Source organism: Epinephelus lanceolatus, chromosome 17 (assembly GCF_041903045.1).
Source record: "Epinephelus lanceolatus isolate andai-2023 chromosome 17, ASM4190304v1, whole genome shotgun sequence".
In the NCBI taxonomy this organism is placed as follows: domain Eukaryota; kingdom Metazoa; phylum Chordata; class Actinopteri; order Perciformes; family Serranidae; genus Epinephelus; species Epinephelus lanceolatus.
Genome location: NC_135750.1, coordinates 7,127,894 through 7,146,410, shown reverse-complemented (window position 1 = coordinate 7,146,410; position 18,517 = coordinate 7,127,894). Strand labels below are relative to the sequence as shown.

Here is an 18,517-nt window from a genome sequence, read left to right as displayed (position 1 = left end):
CTCAGTCATGAGACACAGAATCAGGTGTCCATGATTTACAGTGTTGTTTATATCTGGTTTTCATTCTAATCAATCATGACAGAACACGTCTTTAACTAACTGGTCTGTGTGTGTTTTTGTAAATCATATAAGTTCTACAGTCTCCTGGTGCAAACATCATGTGAGCTCATTGTTGATGATTCCTCCACAGAGTGGACCTGGAGAGCTCAGAGGTTCCCAGTGGTCAGTCTGCCCAGCAGCATCAAACACACCTGGACTCCATATTTATGGTCTGTACATGTACAACAACTACTTAAACATCTATTCTGTTCACAATCATCTCCATGCTGCACTTTTTACACCAGTGGATTGTCAGTGTGTCCAACATGGATCTGATGTTTGATTGTGTCATTCATATAATATTCTGTTCCAGCTGCTGGAGGAGAACATCGTCACTTTTGTGAAGAACGAGCTGAAGAAGATCCAGAAGGTTCTGAGTTCAGATTACCCAGAATGCTCAGAGAGTCAGAGGGAGGATGAGGAGGTGTTGGATGGTGAGGAGGAAGAGCAGAGGAGGAGCAGCAGCAGAGAGGCATTTGTGAAGATCACACTGAACTTCCTGAGGAGAATGAAGCAGGAGGAGCTGGCTGACTGTCTGCAGAGCAGTAAGAGGATTTCTATAAAGATTTAACATGATGGATAAACGGGCAGAGGCGTCATTTAGGTGTGGCGAGGTATGGCAGCTGCCATACCTTGGAATCGGGAGAAAAAAAAGAGAGAGGTTCTGTAGTCATCTTACTCGAGGCGCACTGGCTGGTTGTTTTCATTGTATTGCACTTAAATAGGTCAATAACATGCTCATCAGTACGAGTGTTAGTGAATACGAGTGTTATTGAATCAAATTGTTCGCCGCTTCGCTCCTCCGCGAGTTATGAGTTATGTGAGTTACCGTATATTTCCAAATAGTTGCCTGGTGGCAAATAGCCGCCCGCCGGGGGTTTGACCCCATTTTGCGTCGTTTTGGGTCGGTGGTGAAGTGGTGCACATGACTCGTACTACGGACAGAAGGACGGACGGACAGACAGACAGCCACGTATCTAAAACAGGTAATACATCTGGCTACATCTTTCCCACATCAAATATCCGTGATTACCTAGACCCGCGTGCGTAAAAGCGCACACAATTCCGTGTCCTCTCACCGCGGATGCTGTGATTTGATGGCCCGGTACTCATTGTAGCCCACTCTTATAAGACCCAAGAATAATAATAATAATAATAATAATAATAATAATAATAATAAGTTACTGTGGACCTATATGCCATGCCTTTTAATAAAATTACCAGAAGAGTTCGCTGAAAAACAGGTAATGTCAGCCTGAATTACTCACGTGTGTCCCCGATGAAAATCGCTGACATGCGGAATACAGCCTCTACAGGCTCGCCATAGCTTACTGTCAGGACTCAGGGACCAGAATTCGGGATGGCGATATTTCGGTGTGGCGGCCTGTAACTGTTGGTTAAATGGCCCGTTCGGTTGATATTCGGATAACTGGGGCTTTACTGGTATAATGCAATAGCACCACCCAGCGGTGAAACCCGTGTACACGTGTACACGAAAAAAATGACCCACTCTAAATGTTAAGAGATTTTTGTACACGAACTGACGCCTACATTATACAGTATTTTTGCACCAAAAACATACTGGACAGGAACTGTAAACAAATAACGGCCTGGTGCATCGATTTTGTGAAATAAACGCCCGGGCTACTGAAAAGTAGGTATCTATGTGTTGTAAAAGCATTTTGCTCTGCTGCTGGGGACAGCCTGTCTAAATGATGTCTTGAAGCCTGTCTGATTGTATGTGGGGTTTTTTTTCTTCATGTCGGCATGTTAAGCTTGTATTTTCGGTCTCTGGAGACACTCCAATAAATTCGCCTATACAGTGTTGTACCAAATTGGCCTTTGTTTTATTGTGTTTCATACAGCGGACCCCTTGGTTATCTTCTAGAAATGAGCTTGTAATTAATTTATTTTCTTTATTTTCTGTGAAGTTAAACACATGACTAATGATAATTAAACGTCCGCTCGCTGTCCACGGTGCTGAAATATGCGCCGAAATAGGTCCGATGTTTTCACTGCTCTCACCAAGTCGTGCATTACATGCAGACATGAGGTATTATGAATGTGAGAAACATTTTCATGTCCTTTGAAACAGTTTTCAATAGCATAGTATGTACTTCTGACAGGTCAAAGACCAAAGTGAAGTTTTATAAAAGTTCATATTTTTGAAACTCCATCATCAGTAGCTCTGTGACATCATGTCATATTGCCATACCTTAGCTTTTGCTGAAACGACGCCCCCGTAAACGGGACATTTACTAACGTCTCAAGAGACAGACCAAAATATATTCATACACTCATTCTTTGAGGAAATGACATGTTGAAATAGTTTCTTTGTCTTACTGATGTTCTTTGTTGTGTTCATTCAGGAAGTCTTGTTCCAGTTTATAGGTGTAAACTCAAATCTAACCTGCAGAAGAAGTTCCAGTGTGTGTTTGAGGGGATTGCTAAAGCAGGAAACCCAACCCTTCTGAATCAGATCTACACAGAGCTCTACATCACAGAGGGAGGGACTGCAGAGGTCAATGATGAACATGAGGTCAGACAGATTGAAACAGCACCCAGGAAACCACACAGACCAGAAACAACAATCAGGCAAGAAGACATCTTTAAAGCCTCACCTGGAAGAGATGAACCAATCAGAACAGTGATGACAAAGGGAGTGGCTGGCATTGGGAAAACAGTCTTAACACAGAAGTTCACTCTGGACTGGGCTGAAGACAAAGCCAACCAGGACATACAGTTGACATTTCCATTCACTTTCAGAGAGCTGAATGTGCTGAAAGAGAAAAAGTACAGCTTGGTGGAACTTGTTCATCACTTCTTTACTGAAACCAAGGAAGCAGGAATCTGCAGGTTTGAAGAGTTCCAGGTTGTGTTCATCTTTGACGGTCTGGATGAGTGTCGACTTCCTCTGGACTTCCACAACAATGAGATCCTGACTGATGTTACAGAGTCCACCTCAGTGGATGTGCTGCTGACAAACCTCATCAGGGGCAAACTGCTTCCCTCTGCTCGCCTCTGGATAACCACACGACCTGCAGCAGCCAATCAGATCCCTCCTGGGTGTGTTGACGTGGTGACAGAGGTCAGAGGGTTCACTGACCCACAGAAGGAGGAGTACTTCAGGAAGAGATTCAGAGATGAGGAGCAGGCCAACAGAATCATCTCTCACATCAAGACATCACGAAGCCTCCACATCATGTGCCACATCCCAGTCTTCTGCTGGATCACTGCTACAGTTCTGGAGGATGTGATGAAGACCAGAGAGGGAGGAGAGCTGCCCAAGACCCTGACTGAGATGTACATCCACTTCCTGGTGGTTCAGACCAAAGTGAAGAACATCAAGTATGATGGAGGAGCTGAGACAGATCCACACTGGAGTCCAGAGAGCAGGAAGATGATTGAGTCTCTGGGAAAACTGGCTTTTGATCAGCTGCAGAAAGGCAACCTGATCTTCTATGAATCAGACCTGACAGAGTGTGGCATCGATATCAGAGCAGCCTCAGTGTACTCAGGAGTGTTCACACAGATCTTTAAAGAGGAGAGAGGACTGTACCAGGACAAGGTGTTCTGCTTCGTCCATCTGAGTGTTCAGGAGTTTCTGGCTGCTCTTCATGTCCATCTGACCTTCATCAAGTCTGGAGTCAATCTGATGGCAGAACAACAAACAACACCCCGGTGGTATAATGTTCTCAGAGACAAACAGAATCTGAAGTATCTCCACCAGAGTGCTGTGGACAAGGCCTTACAGAGTCCAAATGGACACCTGGACTTGTTCCTCCGGTTCCTCCTGGGTCTTTCACTGCAGACCAATCAGAAACACCTACGAGGTCTGCTGACACAGACAGGAAGTAGCTCACAGACCAATCAGGAAACAGTCCATTACATCAAGAAGAAGATCAACGAGGATCTGTCTGCAGAGAGAAGCATCAATCTGTTCCACTGTCTGAATGAACTGAATGATCGTTCTCTAGTGGAGGAGATCCAACAGTCCCTGAGTTCAGGACGTCTCTCCACAGATAATCTTTCTCCTGCTCAGTGGTCAGCTCTGGTCTTCATCTTACTGTCATCAGAAGAAGATCTGGACGTGTTTGACCTGAAGAAATACTCTGCTTCAGAGGAGGCTCTTCTGAGGCTGCTGCCAGTGGTCAAAGCCTCCAACAAAGCTCTGTAAGTACAGAGACAGCTGGATTCATATATCCTAACTTAAATGCTCTGTTGGCTTTTCAACTTACTATCTTTTTCTTTATTATATTGTCTCTTCAGACTGAGTGGTTGTAACCTCTCAGAGAGAAGCTGTGAAGCTCTGTCCTCAGTTCTCAGCTCCCAGTCCTCCAGTCTGAGACACCTGGACCTGAGTAACAACGACCTAAAGGATTCAGGAGTGAACCTTCTGTCTGATGGACTGAAGAGTTCACACTGTACACTGGAAACTCTCAGGTCAGGATTCATCAACATGTTCAACTGATGGCCACTTAGATCCTGATTTACATTAGTCGATAAACTCATGACCATCACAGGATTGTCTCTGCTGATCTAATTTCAAACCAGTTGTGTTTTGTGTTTCAGTCTCTTTCCATCAACATGTTTTATATTGTTTTTTTCCCTGTTGTTGGAACTTGAAATATCAGAGAGGAATCAGTGATGTTGTCAGATAGTTGGTGGACATTAGTGGGTGTTTGGTTGTGACTAGAAAAAAGTCAGTAATAATGTTGATGTAATCCTACAGTAGGCGACAGTATGGCAGTACTGTGGTACCCACCCTCAGATTATGTGACATGTGTGTTGTCTTGTGTGTTTGCAGTCTGTCAGGCTGTCTGATCACAGAGGAAGGCTGTGTTTCTCTGGCCTCAGCTCTGAGCTCCAACCCCTCCCATCTGAGAGAGCTGGACCTGAGTAACAACGACCTGAAGGATTCAGGAGTGAACCTTCTGTCTGATGGACTGAAGAGTTCACACTGTACACTGGAAACTCTCAGGTCAGGATTCATCAGCATGTTCATCAACCTGCAGAGGGCTGTACCATGAAGCAAGATCAGTGACTTAGCCAGACATGTTGAGTTGGGTTTTCCGTACTACAAAGGTGGCTCTTTTGACCTGGCTAGATTGCCATGGTCAACTGTGCTACAAACCTAACCTGCTTGGGACAAGTTTATGCTCCGAGTTTCGGCTTCAAATCAGCTAAAAAGCACCTTTCACTGCTCCTTTGAGAAGCATCACTCTATAATCGATGTGAATATATGAGCGATGCAGATTGTTAGCTGAGGGAAAACATTATGGGCTCTAGTTTCCCGGCGCAGCGCAGGGTGGCGCAAGGTGGCGAACCCCGCGCAGAGCTAGTTTCGAGCAGCGCAACCTGAGGCGCGCTCAGTTTGGTAGATTTGCAGACCGAGGTGCTCTGAGATGGGTGTGGCGGCGCAGCAGGGGGAGGTGTCGACAGATCCAGCTTGGCGCAGTGACAGTTTTGTGCCAAAAGGCTTCGCCGAAGGTGCGCTAAAAGCTTGCCATCTGAAACCAGGTTTACTGTCAGTGCAGGCGGAGCGCAGCACAGCCGGTGTAAGCCGAAGTTTGGCTGACCGGCGGACAGTGCTCACACGTCACCAAAACCTCACAGGCAGGTTTCCAGAATATCAGGCACATTAACAATGCAATAAATAGCCACAAAACCACTATTCAATGCAACTATCTGCAATCAGCACATAAATGTATCTCTATATCGACTGTCCCGTCACATCTGATGTCAGATCAAAGGAGATTGGCACCGTTTGGCACGCATAATGATGATTGATTAACACATATATACTTGATTAACACATATATACTCCCTATCTGATGCCACAGCATCAGATAGGGAGTATATATTCAGCATCTGTCATCTTAGAAAAGTCAAAAGAAAAGAAACAGAGTGAGACTGCCAGAGAGAAAGAGAGAGAGCGCGTGTGCACAAGAGAAACGCAACATTATCTTACAATTGTGGTGACCTCCTACCAGGCTACCATTGCATCATCAGCCCGTGGAGGTCTGCTCGCAGTTCCGTATATTCGGACACTGCGAGCAGACCTCCCGGACCAAAACATAAGTTTCCTCCTGGGAGGAGTTTGGCTGTCTGACGCTGCTGCTCTCTTCTGCCATGGCGAATTGAGTAAACTCTCATTACGCCTTCGCGTATCGCATTTAAGGGCGAGGAGAGGGGCTATATTAATATTAATTCAAACACTCCTCTCTGGCTGTAACTGAAGCCACAGTGTTGCTTTTTATTTTTCAAGATTCCTCAAAGGTGGAAGTAGGCGGCACGTGATCGATCAATTTTAAAGGTCAGTTGATGCACTGAACGCATCATTTGACTTGTTTTATGTAAACGTGCAAAGCCTGAAGAAGAAAGCCTGAGTTAACAAACAGTTGACAACCACCTTTATGGTGTCTGTTATCTCTGACTGAGACTTTAGGGTTTGTTGAGTCAGCTCAGACAAAGAGAGACTGGTTCTGTTGAACTGGCTTCGTGGTGCAGCCCTCTGGTTTGTGGGCTCATATCAAATAATACTGCAGGATGTGCTGATGCTCATCATCTGACACCAGTGTGTGTTGCCCTTAAGCCTACAAATTATTGTCCAAAGACAAAGAAACAGATAAGACCATTACCATGTAATAGTGAATCAGTGTAAACAGTCTTGATAAATCATCAGAATGTTTGTTTTGCGCTGACAGAGAGTTCCCTGGCTGATAAGAGTCGACTGGTTGTGGGACTCACCACAGAAACTACTGTACTACTACTACTGTAATATTTTCAGCTCCAGATTACAGACAATAAAAACCAGTGCTGACTGTTGCTAGGAGACAGGATGTGAACAGCAGTGTCAGTCAGACACTTTGTACATCCAACCATCCACCCTGACCTCCTTTACTTCTGACAGACAACAGTCATTATGACACAAACAAAGGAGGTCACTCATCAGGAGTAAAACAGGTGGTTTCAAAGCTCCAATAATCAATACTTATATTGACTATGGATCAGCTGACTGTAATGGTGAAGTGTTGTGTGGTCGTGATGAACCCACAGTAAACTGTTGAAACACCACCTGCTCTGACCCCCCTCCTCCTTTCAGGGTGGAGCCTGGTGGAGTCCGATGGTTGAGACCAGGTCTGAGGAAGTGTAAGTATGTTTTTAATTTGATCTTCAAACTGTGACATCACTCATTCAAATCTCTGATGTCATCATCAGAGTGATGACAGATGAATAACTGCAGCTGTATTGTGTCTTCTTCTCTCCATCAGATTCCTGTGAACTCACAATCGACACAAACACAGTGAACAGACACCTCAAACTGTCTGACAACAACAGGAAGGTGACACGTGTTAAGGAGGATCAGTCATATCCTGATCATCCAGACAGATTTGACGGCTGGCCTCAGCTGCTGTGTAAAACTGGTCTGACTGGTCGCTGTTACTGGGAGGTCGAGTGTAGAGGAGGGGTTTATATATCAGTGAGTTACAGAGGAATCAGCAGGAGAGGAAACAGAGCTGACTGTGTGTTTGGAAGGAATGATCAGTCCTGGAGTCTGAGCTGCTTTAATGGTGATTACTCTGTCTGGCACAATAACAGAAAAACACACATCTCCTCCTCCTCCTCCTCTGTCTCTGGTAGAGTAGCAGTGTATGTGGACTGTCCTGCTGGCACTCTGTCCTTCTTCAGAGTCTCCTCTGACACACTGATCCACCTCCACACCTTCAACACCACATTCACTGAACCTCTTTATCCTGGGTTTTGGCTCTGGTCTGGTTCCTCAGTGTCTCTGTGTTCTCTGTAGGAGGAAGAGTCTCCTCCTGTTAGAGAAACTTTCTCACTGCTGAACAGATAGTTCAGTCTGTACAGGATCACACACAGCTGATGGTAGTTCACAGAATGTGTGTAGGATGTGAGTTTGTCCTGAGGGTGGCGCTAAAGAAAACACTCTGGACTCCACAGATGACTCGTTTTCTGCTCAACTTTGTTTTTTTCTTCTTTGTGATTTTTGTGTAAAGTTTTAATTTCTCTTCATTCTCCTTCCAAAGTTTTCCTCCAGTTTTTCTTGTCTCTGTGTCTGTGAGACAAATGTCTGCATGAGTCTCACTGAGAAATGCAGTCAGCAGGACAGACAGAGGACAGGGACAGATCTGGGTCCAGGCAAACTCTCGGGTGCTGAAGGTCCACAGGATGCAGAGAGACAGAGGGAAGACACAAAGAGTCCTTCATGCTGTCAACAGCTGACATCATGTGGACTTGTGTTGTCCTCTGTTGTTGTCTTGTGTAGAGGAACAGCCTCCCTTGAACCAGTATTACCAATGAACAAGACCCACCAGACCATCGGGGGTCAAATGTTTAGGACTCACCCCTGTATCACCCGACTGGACAACAACTTTTTTCAGCCATCCTTAGGCCAAAAGGAGGTAAAAAGTCACTTGGGATCCCTCAAGTTTCAGATGCCATCTTAAAGTATCCAGCGTTGGGGCAAAACGCGGTGATGACTGACCCACTAGTTGTCTAAGACAATCCTTCTTTTTTCCACCACATCCTGTCCCTTCCTGCCATCCCAGGAAAGCACGCCCTCCCCTCTCTTACCAAATGTTCTTTGTGACCAAAATTGAAATGTCTGTTGGACGTGAAATTATACATTTTATCCATATTATGTGTTTGAAGTGTAGAAATATAATTGGGGTTCATTAATCAACTTGTTTTAATAGCATAGCATTAATATGTGCTTCCTCATTTTGTTTTTCATTATATGTTGCCACTATAGGTTGCTTTCATGTATTCATTTTAACTGGATGTTAAGAACCGATTTTGACCATAATGAGAAGAGTATGTGCCCATCATGCGTAACACATCACAGTATATATATATATATATATATATATATGTATATATATGACCTGGTATAATAAGAAGCATTAAGTTTCTTTTGAAATAAAGTAATCAGCCTGTTTTACAACTAAGAAGACTGCCTTATCAGATCTGCCCACTTTGGCCGGTTAAAACGTGTGATCTGGTGCGCTCGCTCTGCTCTCTGTTCTCTCTAGTGTGTGTCTCTTGTCTCTCTGTTTCCTCACTCTTGTCTCTCTCTGTTTCATGCTCTTCTTCTTAATTTTTTTGTTTCTTCTTTTTTGTATCTTAGCCTCTTTAGTATTTACGTTTTAGTTACGCTTTTATACTCTCACCTCAAAGTTATTTTAAACTTTTCACCGTTATTATAAGCGAGTAATTATAACAAAGTCGACAAGTGCCTTTTTCGACCTGCCTCTTCACCCAAAGATTCATCAAACCCAGCGACTGCCAGCCACTTGCCACAGTGGTTCTTGTGCCAAACCCAAAGGCTTTTTGTAGCGTAAGGAAAACGACATGGAGGTACCTGTTGTGTGCCCATCTTAATACTCAATTAGACAGTGCATTCCGAATCTAATCATGACATGAAGCTTCTTCTTTTACTTGCTTTATTGTCCAAACTGACAGTAACATCACAAGTCCGCATTGCACACCTCTGGGCTGCCGTGATTCCAAACTTCCTGTTTTTCTAACCATGTGACCTACGTAACCCAATACATGACATCCCTCCTTTTCTTTGAAATAAACCTATCCTCTTAAACAAACTCTGCATTGTACCAAACATAAGTATCTTTTTGAATACATTGATTAGCTTTACCTCTCAACTCTTTCATTAGATTAATAACCATTCAATAACTAGATTTCTTTTTTCCAACAGTAACTTTTCAGCAAAACTTTTCACAATACATTCACACTCTGTATAATGTTCACTTCAATACAAAAAATTGCCAAATCTTTCAGGTGCCCTCTTAACCCTTTGAGGTCTGGCTCTTGTCATGTCTGACATTTGAGTGTCCTGGGGTGGGGTTTGAGTGATATTAGTCTGTGCTTGTGTGTCCGCATCAAGAACACTATCCTCCTCTCCTGGTGTCTCTTCCGGTGTACTCTGTGTTTTCTTATGCCTGGTGGTCTCATATCTTTTCACATGTGTAGTGTTTCTCCGATAGCATGCTCCTGTTGGAGATTCGACCACATCTTGATTGATTTCCTGTTTTACTGACAATTTTGTGTGGTGTTCTGTTGAATGGTGTGGAAAACTTGTCCACTCTGTCCTGCTGTATAAGTACTGTGTCTCCAATGTCCACTTTTGAGTACTGAGCCCCCCTTCTTTCATCAGCATATTATTTTGCCTTTCCTTTCTGCTCTGCATCTCTATCACGTACCTCCAGCGCTGATGTGCGTGATTCACCGATGTCTGGTAACTTTCCCCTTATTTTTCGGTTAAAGAGGAGTTCAGCAGGGCTTTTTCCTGTAGTGTTATGTTCTATGCCACGGTACACAGTCACATATTTTCTCAGTTCACATTTCCAATCCAATCCTTCTGCTTGAGCAATTTTAATCCTCTTCATCAGAGATGAATTTTGGCGCTGAACTTCTCCATTTGCTTGAGCCCATTTTGGTGTTGTCCTCACATGTTTAATTCCATTAGTTTCACAGTATTCCCTGAATAATTCAGATTTGAACTGTGGTCCGTTATCCAATTTGCAGGTGACAGGTAATCCATGTCTGCTGAAAATTGACTCCAGACTGTCAATGACTTTCTCTGCCGTTGTAGAGGTCAGAACATCATACTCATAATAACGACTGTAGTAATCTACTACCACAAGTATGGAATGATTGGTTGGTAGTGGTCCTAGCAGATCTATTGCCACATCCTGCCAAGGACCGTCTGGTAGTGATGTGGTTCTCAGTGGCTCAGGTGGGTCAGGTCTGGCTACAATTTGACATCCATGACATGCCTTGCAATATCTCTCAGCTGTTTTATCCATGCCAGGCCACCAAAGGTTGGTTCTGAGATGCTGTTTGGTTCCCACAATACCTAAGTGTCCTTCATGAGCCAGCATAAGCGCTCTGGCTTGTAGGCTTTGTGGCAGCACTATGCGATTTCCATGGAGAACTAGGTATCCCACTACACATAGTTCATTCGCAATTGGTGCATACGGTTTACATTTCTCAAAGTGTCCATTTGTGATTGCCTTGCATCCTCCACTAGTTCTGGGTCAGTAACAGAGGCTTCCTCCACCTCTCTGGTTGTAAGTGCTTTAGGTGTAGCACTCACTGCAACAAATCTCACATACTTTTCTGACTCATGTTTGTGTATCTCCTTCTTAGCTGTGTCCCCAAGCAGCCGTGACAGTGGGTCTGCTATGTTCTGTTTTCCTGGTACGTGCACCACTCTGAAGTCATATGGCTGTAATCTGAGGACCCAGTGTTTTATGCGCGCACATGGTTTAGATCGCTGACTATATATGACTTCCAATGGCTTGTGGTCAGTGACAAGATCAAACTTCCTGCCATACACGTACGGATGTGGTCTCTCACAAGCCCATACCAGAGCTAATGCTTCACGCTCTGTCTGAGAGTATCTCCTCTCACACTCCGTCAGGCTGCGGCTCACGTAGCACACAGGTACCATCTCTCCTTGCTGGTCCTGCACTAGCAGCCCACAGGACTTGCATCTGCTATCACCTTTGTTGGTGCTTCTTTATCAAAGTAGGCTAGGGTACCAGTTCTGGCTAGCTCATCCTTTAAAGCTTGAAATGCTTGTTTCTGTTCCAGTCCAAAGTTGAATGGTGTCTCCTTTTGGGTCAGGCGTCGCAGTGGTTCTGACAGTGTTGCAAACTGTGATATGAATCTGCTGCTGTAACCGACAAGTCCCAGGAAACTTCTCACCTCTGTGGCGTTCTCTGGTTCTCTGGCCTCCATCACAGCTCTCACTCTCTCTTCTGTGGGTCCAATGACTTTCTGTGACAAAAGTATCCCCATGAATATTAGTTTGTTCATGCCGAACTGGCACTTGTGTGGATTCAGTGTTAGTCCACATTCTGCGAGTCTCCTCATGACAGCGTGCAGGCGCTTGTCATGTGTTTCCTGGTCTGGTGCGTGCACAATCACATCATCTGAGATGTTCTCTACACCTTCAATGCCAGTCAGTGCAGCAGCTATCTCGTGCTGGTATTGCTCGCTGGCTGATGATACCCCAAATATCAGTCTCTTGTATCTGTATACTCCGTTGTGCACTGCAAATGTCGTTATTTCCCGCAACTCTGGTGTCAGTTCGAACTGATGATAGCCCATTTCAGGTCCAGCTTACTGAATATAGCTGAGCCATTCATGCCTTGGAGTATTTCATCCACAGTCGGAATAGGGTACCGTTCCCTCACGATTGCCTCATTAGCTCTTCTCATATCTAGACACATTCTGATATCCTTGTCAGGCTTTGGGAGCACCACTACTGGGTTCACCCACGGGGTGGGGCCCTCGACACGTTCTATAATGTCCATGTCAATCAGTTCTTGTATCTTTTTCTCTCCAGCCTCCCTGAGATTGTATGGTATACGTCTGAGTGGCTGGGCTACAGGTTTCACTTTTGGGTCTATGTACAGGCTAATCTGCTTGGTGTTCAACTTTGCCACTCCTCTGAATACATTTGGGTATTGCTGCTGGAGAGTGTCTTTAATGTCTGTAACAGCTGAGACATTTTCACCTATTTTCAGCACTCCTAACTTCATGGCCTTCTTTTCCCAAGGAGTGGTTCACCATTACCTTTAATCACAATGAATTCTGCCTGTTCAGTTTTGTTACCAATTGTGATTTCACACTTGAATGCCTCTTTAACTGGCAGTGATTGACTGGATGAGTATGGGTACAGGTTTCTCTGTTCTTTTGGCACATATGAATGACACTTTATCTTTTCTGCCTTCAATCTGTTCCACACATTTTCTCCCATCACATTGCTTGTAGCACCTGAGTCTACTAACATTTTCAAGTCTATTCTCCCCACACAAAAGGTAAGTCTCTCTGACATTTCATCATCTTTTAAAATAAATGAAAACTCTTTTTGTTGTACTTCAACACTGTTCACATTTTTGTTTCCTTGATCCTTTTGTGCGGCACATTTTTGAGAAGTGGTCTTTTCCATTACACTTGTGACATGTCTGTCCACGTGCAGGGCATTTGGGATCCTTTCCCATGTGATCAGTGTAACCACATCTGTAACATTTTCTTTCAGTTTTTTCCTCATCTTTATCCATTGTCTTTCCTCTTGTTTTTTTGTATTTTCCTCCTTTTTGTGTGACCCTATGAACAGTCTCTGTCTCTCTCCTTTCTTCATTCAGAGACATGGTTGTCATCTGTTCCTCAATTCTTTCACACTGTGAGGCCACTTCCAATGTGCGGGCTAGTGTTAGCTCACGCCCTTCCTCTAGTAGTTTTCTGCGCACATACTCTGACGTACACTTACTCAGAATTGCATCTCTTATCTGGTTATCTGTCTCTACTCGAAAATCACAGTCTTTGGCTGTTTGCAGACGTGTGGAAAATTGTTGTACAGTCTCACCGTGTTTCTGGTACAACTTGTGAAACGTCTGGCGGGCAAATGCTGTATTAACTTGGGGAACGAAGTATGTATTCAATGCGCCAGCTGGGCAGAGCTGATGTCAAATAGGAGATTTAATTATCTTAATCTTAATCTAGGACTCCTTAGATAAATATTTTGCGCATTCCTCCACATTAAATAACCCACACAAGTGTTACTCCTTGTTTTAATCCATTTATACATACTGTTGATTTTGTGTTATTTCATATTATCTTCATTCATTTATTCAGTTGTTTATTCAGTTCAGTATATTTAGATTAAATAAATCTTCATTTATCGCCAAGTCGTTGTCTGTGAATATTTCTTTTGAGCAGGAATTAAGATCACTGTATGGAGAATTCATTACCCAGATATTGAGATTGATTCATTATTGATAAGCGTGGTGACGAATTAATAATTGGTTTACTGAGTTATTAATTTGATTAGTCGCTTCCCTCATTAGGAGGGTGGTGCCCCAAACTTTATTACAAGTGCAAACATTCTCAAAAAGGTATTTCCCCTACACCTGTAAACTTCACTATGCTCAGCCTCTAATAAAGACACTCACAGGAAGGCGTCTCCAGTTTTTCATGTGACAGCAGGAACCTTCATGAATGATAACTGACCTTCTGTGCTTCTTCTACACACTGATGAGCTGTTTTATACACTGATAGATTTGTGAAGCAGCGACTGTTGTGACTCTAAACTAATGTGACTTTAAAAGCAACATCTCCTACATAGGAGATAATATCTCAGTGCTGAAGTGGGTGTGCATAAGGTTAGGAGATAGTGAACAGAATGTTAGGCGACATTATGTCGTACGTAGAAGATAATATGTCCTAAGTCAGGATAATGTCTTGTATGTAGGAGATCATATCTTGTACTGAGGAGATGAACTTTTGGTCAACATCACCCACAAAATGAATAAATAAAAATTCTCGGCTTGCCTCTCAGGGCTTCCGTAGTTTCTCACCACAACCACTAGTGGTTAAAAAACTCCACAACCAAACTCACAAAATTCCGTTTTGCAATTCGGCAACAAAGTTTGGGCAGCTGTGTATGAATATGTCTCACTGACTATATTAAGATTCTGCTGCTGTCCATTAATATTGGAGCTGCTGTATATTTGGGCCGAGAGCGCCACCTGCAGTGTGGAGGCGGCACTAGGTGGAGGTGAAGAATGAGACTGATGTGAGAGCACCTGTCCGTCACCGCCCCTTCCTACCTGTTGGAACTTTAGTTTCACTTTGTGTGCTCGTCGTCGTGTCGAAGTTTCTTCTCTCCATCTAAAGGTTTGTAAGCTTTGACACTTTTCACTGTGTGACTCTTGAATGACTCTTTGTTAGTTCAGTTCCTGTAGAAACTTGTTAAAGTGGAGTTCAGTTTCCACCATGAGAGGAGGATCAGTGAGGACCGGACAGACACGTCCCTCTAGACCTTCTGAAGAGGAACAGAGTCTCTTCAGTCCGGACTTAATCACTCTTCACTTTGTCTTCTCACAGTTTGTAACCAAGAATTTAAACTCTATAAGAAAAGTTAGAGGTTCATGTCTTCTCAATAGTGAGAAGGGGTCGGGAGCGCGCAAAACGCACTTCAGCTTCATTCGCTTCTTTTTACGCACCTGTGGCGCACTTGGGCGCGTGCTGGCATCCGAAAGATTCTATTTTTGTGCGTTCTCTGCGTCATGACGCACGGACACTTCGGATCCTTTTTGTTCAGGAGAAACTTTGGGTGCGTTCCGATCAGGACAATCAGGACAGACTACTGTCTCTGCTTTTATACTCGTTCCCATGGAGACAAAGCAAAACGCCGTTTACGCTGCTCACTAGAGATGGAGGTCAACCCGGAGAGCTCTGCTGTTGTTCCTTTGCCATGTTTAAAGTTATAACTGCAAACACTGTAGATTCTAACATATTATATTCACTACAGTAAAAATGACATTTACATTTCTCTGCCATTGTTCTTTTCATAGTTCTGTCCTTTTGTTGTTGGTTATCTTTATGATTCTTTTGTTCATTTTAACAATTAATATTCCTGTTATTACTATTCGACTGGTCATCAGTCATTTGAATGTGCTGTCATCCGTCAGTGCGACTTCTGTCAATGAGCTGTGAAGTTCTTTATTAAACAGTCGCTTACAAAACACATATAAGTGACATAAATCAATCACAATTAAACACGTCAACAAAAACAAAGACAATTACAACTGCTGCGCAGCGATGGGTCGGGTCCGGGCATTTTTAGGCAATTCTGAGCAACAAGCAGAAGAATTGGAAGACATTTAGGAATTTAGCAACACAATCTGCCTTTTGCATCAGCTGAGGCTTGAACTCCCAACTTCTGAGACTAAGAATCAGTTTCTATCTCACTGAGCTAATTAGTCAGTGACAAGTCATGTGTAGCTTCACAAACTGACTAAGCCAGACGTGCAGGTTTAACAGCCGTACTTGCATGGAAAAGCAGATTTCAAACCACTGTAAAAAAAAAATCAGTTATCGAAACAAAAATCTGAAAATATATAATATCTGAAAAGTTTGTTTATAACAATGATTGATTTGCTCCATAAGTGAAAAACTGATGTTTAAAATTGCCATTTTTACATTGACTCCAATTGTTCACATTAGAGCAAAATTCAAAATGCTGTTTTTGAGATAAAATTCTGAAATTTTCCACACATCATCTACCATGACTCTAGAATTTTGTGATTTTTTTCATGAACATTGAAGATTTATTTAGCAAGAATTTGCATGTATATGTTTATAGCACGGTTTACAGTCAAACATTTGGATGCACTGTAGGCTCAATTTTTGATAAATCAACAATCGGAGAAACGTAGTTTTTGTAGGACAGTCTGAAGATGCTCTATAGCAAGTTTGGTGTCAACTCTAAACTCAAACTCTAAAACTTCTTAAATGTATCTCCTCCCACAATTTTTGCTCAATTGACACCAAACTTGCTACAGAGCATCTTCAGAGAGTGTTTGTGGGAGTTCTGCACAGAATGATCAGTTTACACTGACGTCCTTTATCAACTTGACAAGATAATGATCAGCTGGGTAATATCTGTGTATCATTTTAAAGGACACTTCCCTTATAGCTGTAAAGCTGTCATCTGTCTGCGGCTCAGTCGATGTGATGTATCGTCCGCTGTGCAGTGGATCGTGGGTCAGAATAAACAGAAAGCCTGCTGGATTGTAAACTGTACAATACGACCAGATGTAGTAGAACATCCTGGTATTTTTGACATACTGTGTATTGGGACACACTAAATTTTTTTCTGGCGTACTAAACCGTATGGTAGTATGGGGACTGGAACACACAGTTTGTTGTCTTCAGAGTTTCACATGTGAACACAAACATCTGTACGTTTTCTCTACAGATGAAGGTAGAAAGTCTCTGGGAGCTGGTGTAGATGTGAATGATTGATTTTGGATGATGTGATGAGCACATTGGAACATTTGAAATGTTGAAGAGCTTTTCAGAGTCAGTCAAACAGAAGTGAAAAGGGACGTCATCCCCAAAGAAAAGCAAAGAAAAAGCAACATGAAGTGTGTTTCTCTGGTGTAGAAGAGGACACATTATGAACTTTAACAGAGGCTGAGAAAACCTTCTTCTTCCTTCAGATCATTTAAGTCACTGTTGTTCTCTCTCTCATGGAGTCTGTCCATAAATGTGCTGTCATGTCTGAATGAAGCTGTAAGAAACATCAACATAACAGTCTCCTCTGTCTCAATGAGCAAATATCACTTTAACAAATACATGACGGCAGCAGTGTCACATATTTACTGTCTAAAGAGGGCTTAAAAGACCCAGTCTGGCTCCAGTCTGAGTCCTGATGGAGCACATGGTCCCACTCAGATCAACAGAAAACTCTTTGTGTCCACAGACCTGGTCCAGACAGCAGAGAGCTGCAGAGTTATGAAGTCCATGAGAAGAAACTGAGTAAGTGGACCTTTGATTGATTCCAGTCTCTAATGTGTCTCTGTTGGTTCATGTGTTCACCTTCTGTCTTTGATAGAGTTTATCTGACAACAAATACTTTAAGTCTAATTGATGAACCTGTCTGTCTGTCTGTCTGTCTGTCTTCATCAGGAGGCTGCAGGTTATCACCAACATGAAAAGGTATCACACTCAACACTTGACATCACATTTGATCCTATTTCACCTTCAACATGTTCATCAACTCTTTAACTGAATATCTTTTTGTTTTGGACAGTTGGAAGACGTTTTTGGGGCATTATTTCATTGACAATAATATAATCATTTGCTGCAGCATAAAGACATGTATACATGTATGTGTATGTCAGACATTAACTTCCTTGGTGCAGCGTGCACCTCGTTGATTAAATGTCATCAATTTAAATCCCAGCTGTACAAGAACATATAAAGTGTTGAGTTCCCCTTATGTGACACATAACTACATCTTGTTAAACCATAATCTTCAGCTGTCAGCACTCACACACATTTTCTTCAGTAAATTCAGCTCTAGTTAAACGTTGCTGTGTTGATCCTTTTCCTGTTGATAGCTGATAGTTTCTCCAGCAGCTGCTGAGGCTGAAGACTAAAAACTGAATTTCCCTCCCTGCTGGTCTTCCTCTCTGTGTGCTAGGATCCATCAGAGACCAGACTCACCTGAACCTGAACCTGAACCTGACCCCAGCTGTGTGTCTCCTGAGACCGACCAGTCACATGAACATGGCATCGATGTTAAAGGACAAAAAGTCTCTGCTGCACAGTAAGCTGACATTAGATGTCAAATGAACCTAACTGAGAAACATTATCTTTGTCAGACCTGAACTTAAACATCTTGTTTAAAATACTGATTTTGCTTAGTTAGGTGACGAAGCAACCAACAATCACCATATAAATGCCTCTCTTCTTTGCTATTAAAAACATGCTTTAACTGTAATAAAATAACTTCCAGTGCCAAATAAAACCAGTGAAATCAGAGACAGAAATCTTGTATGTTCAGTTAATTTCAGTG

The 18,517-nt window shown here is 42.9% G+C and overlaps 1 protein-coding gene across 8 annotated transcripts in view; it reads left to right on the top strand.

Annotated features, from left to right (window-relative positions):
• LOC117268645 (NLR family CARD domain-containing protein 3-like) overlaps positions 1-18,517 on the top strand; it is a 67,329-nt gene that overhangs the window by 37,275 nt on the left and 11,537 nt on the right. For 4 of the 8 annotated variants that reach the window (XM_078160593.1, XM_078160592.1, XM_078160591.1 and 1 more), the window contains 2 exons: positions 4,369-4,542; positions 4,907-5,080. In XM_078160593.1, coding sequence (XP_078016719.1) covers positions 4,369-4,542; positions 4,907-5,080 — 348 coding nt within the window. Of the gene's footprint in view, positions 1-137; positions 270-412; positions 645-2,468; positions 4,273-4,368; positions 4,543-4,906; positions 5,081-7,204; positions 7,252-7,373; positions 8,941-14,669; positions 14,827-17,419; positions 17,476-17,625; positions 17,656-18,142; positions 18,269-18,517 lie in introns of those variants that run through there. The other 4 variants (XM_078160599.1, XM_078160595.1, XM_078160594.1 and 1 more) reach the window with 4 other exon arrangements.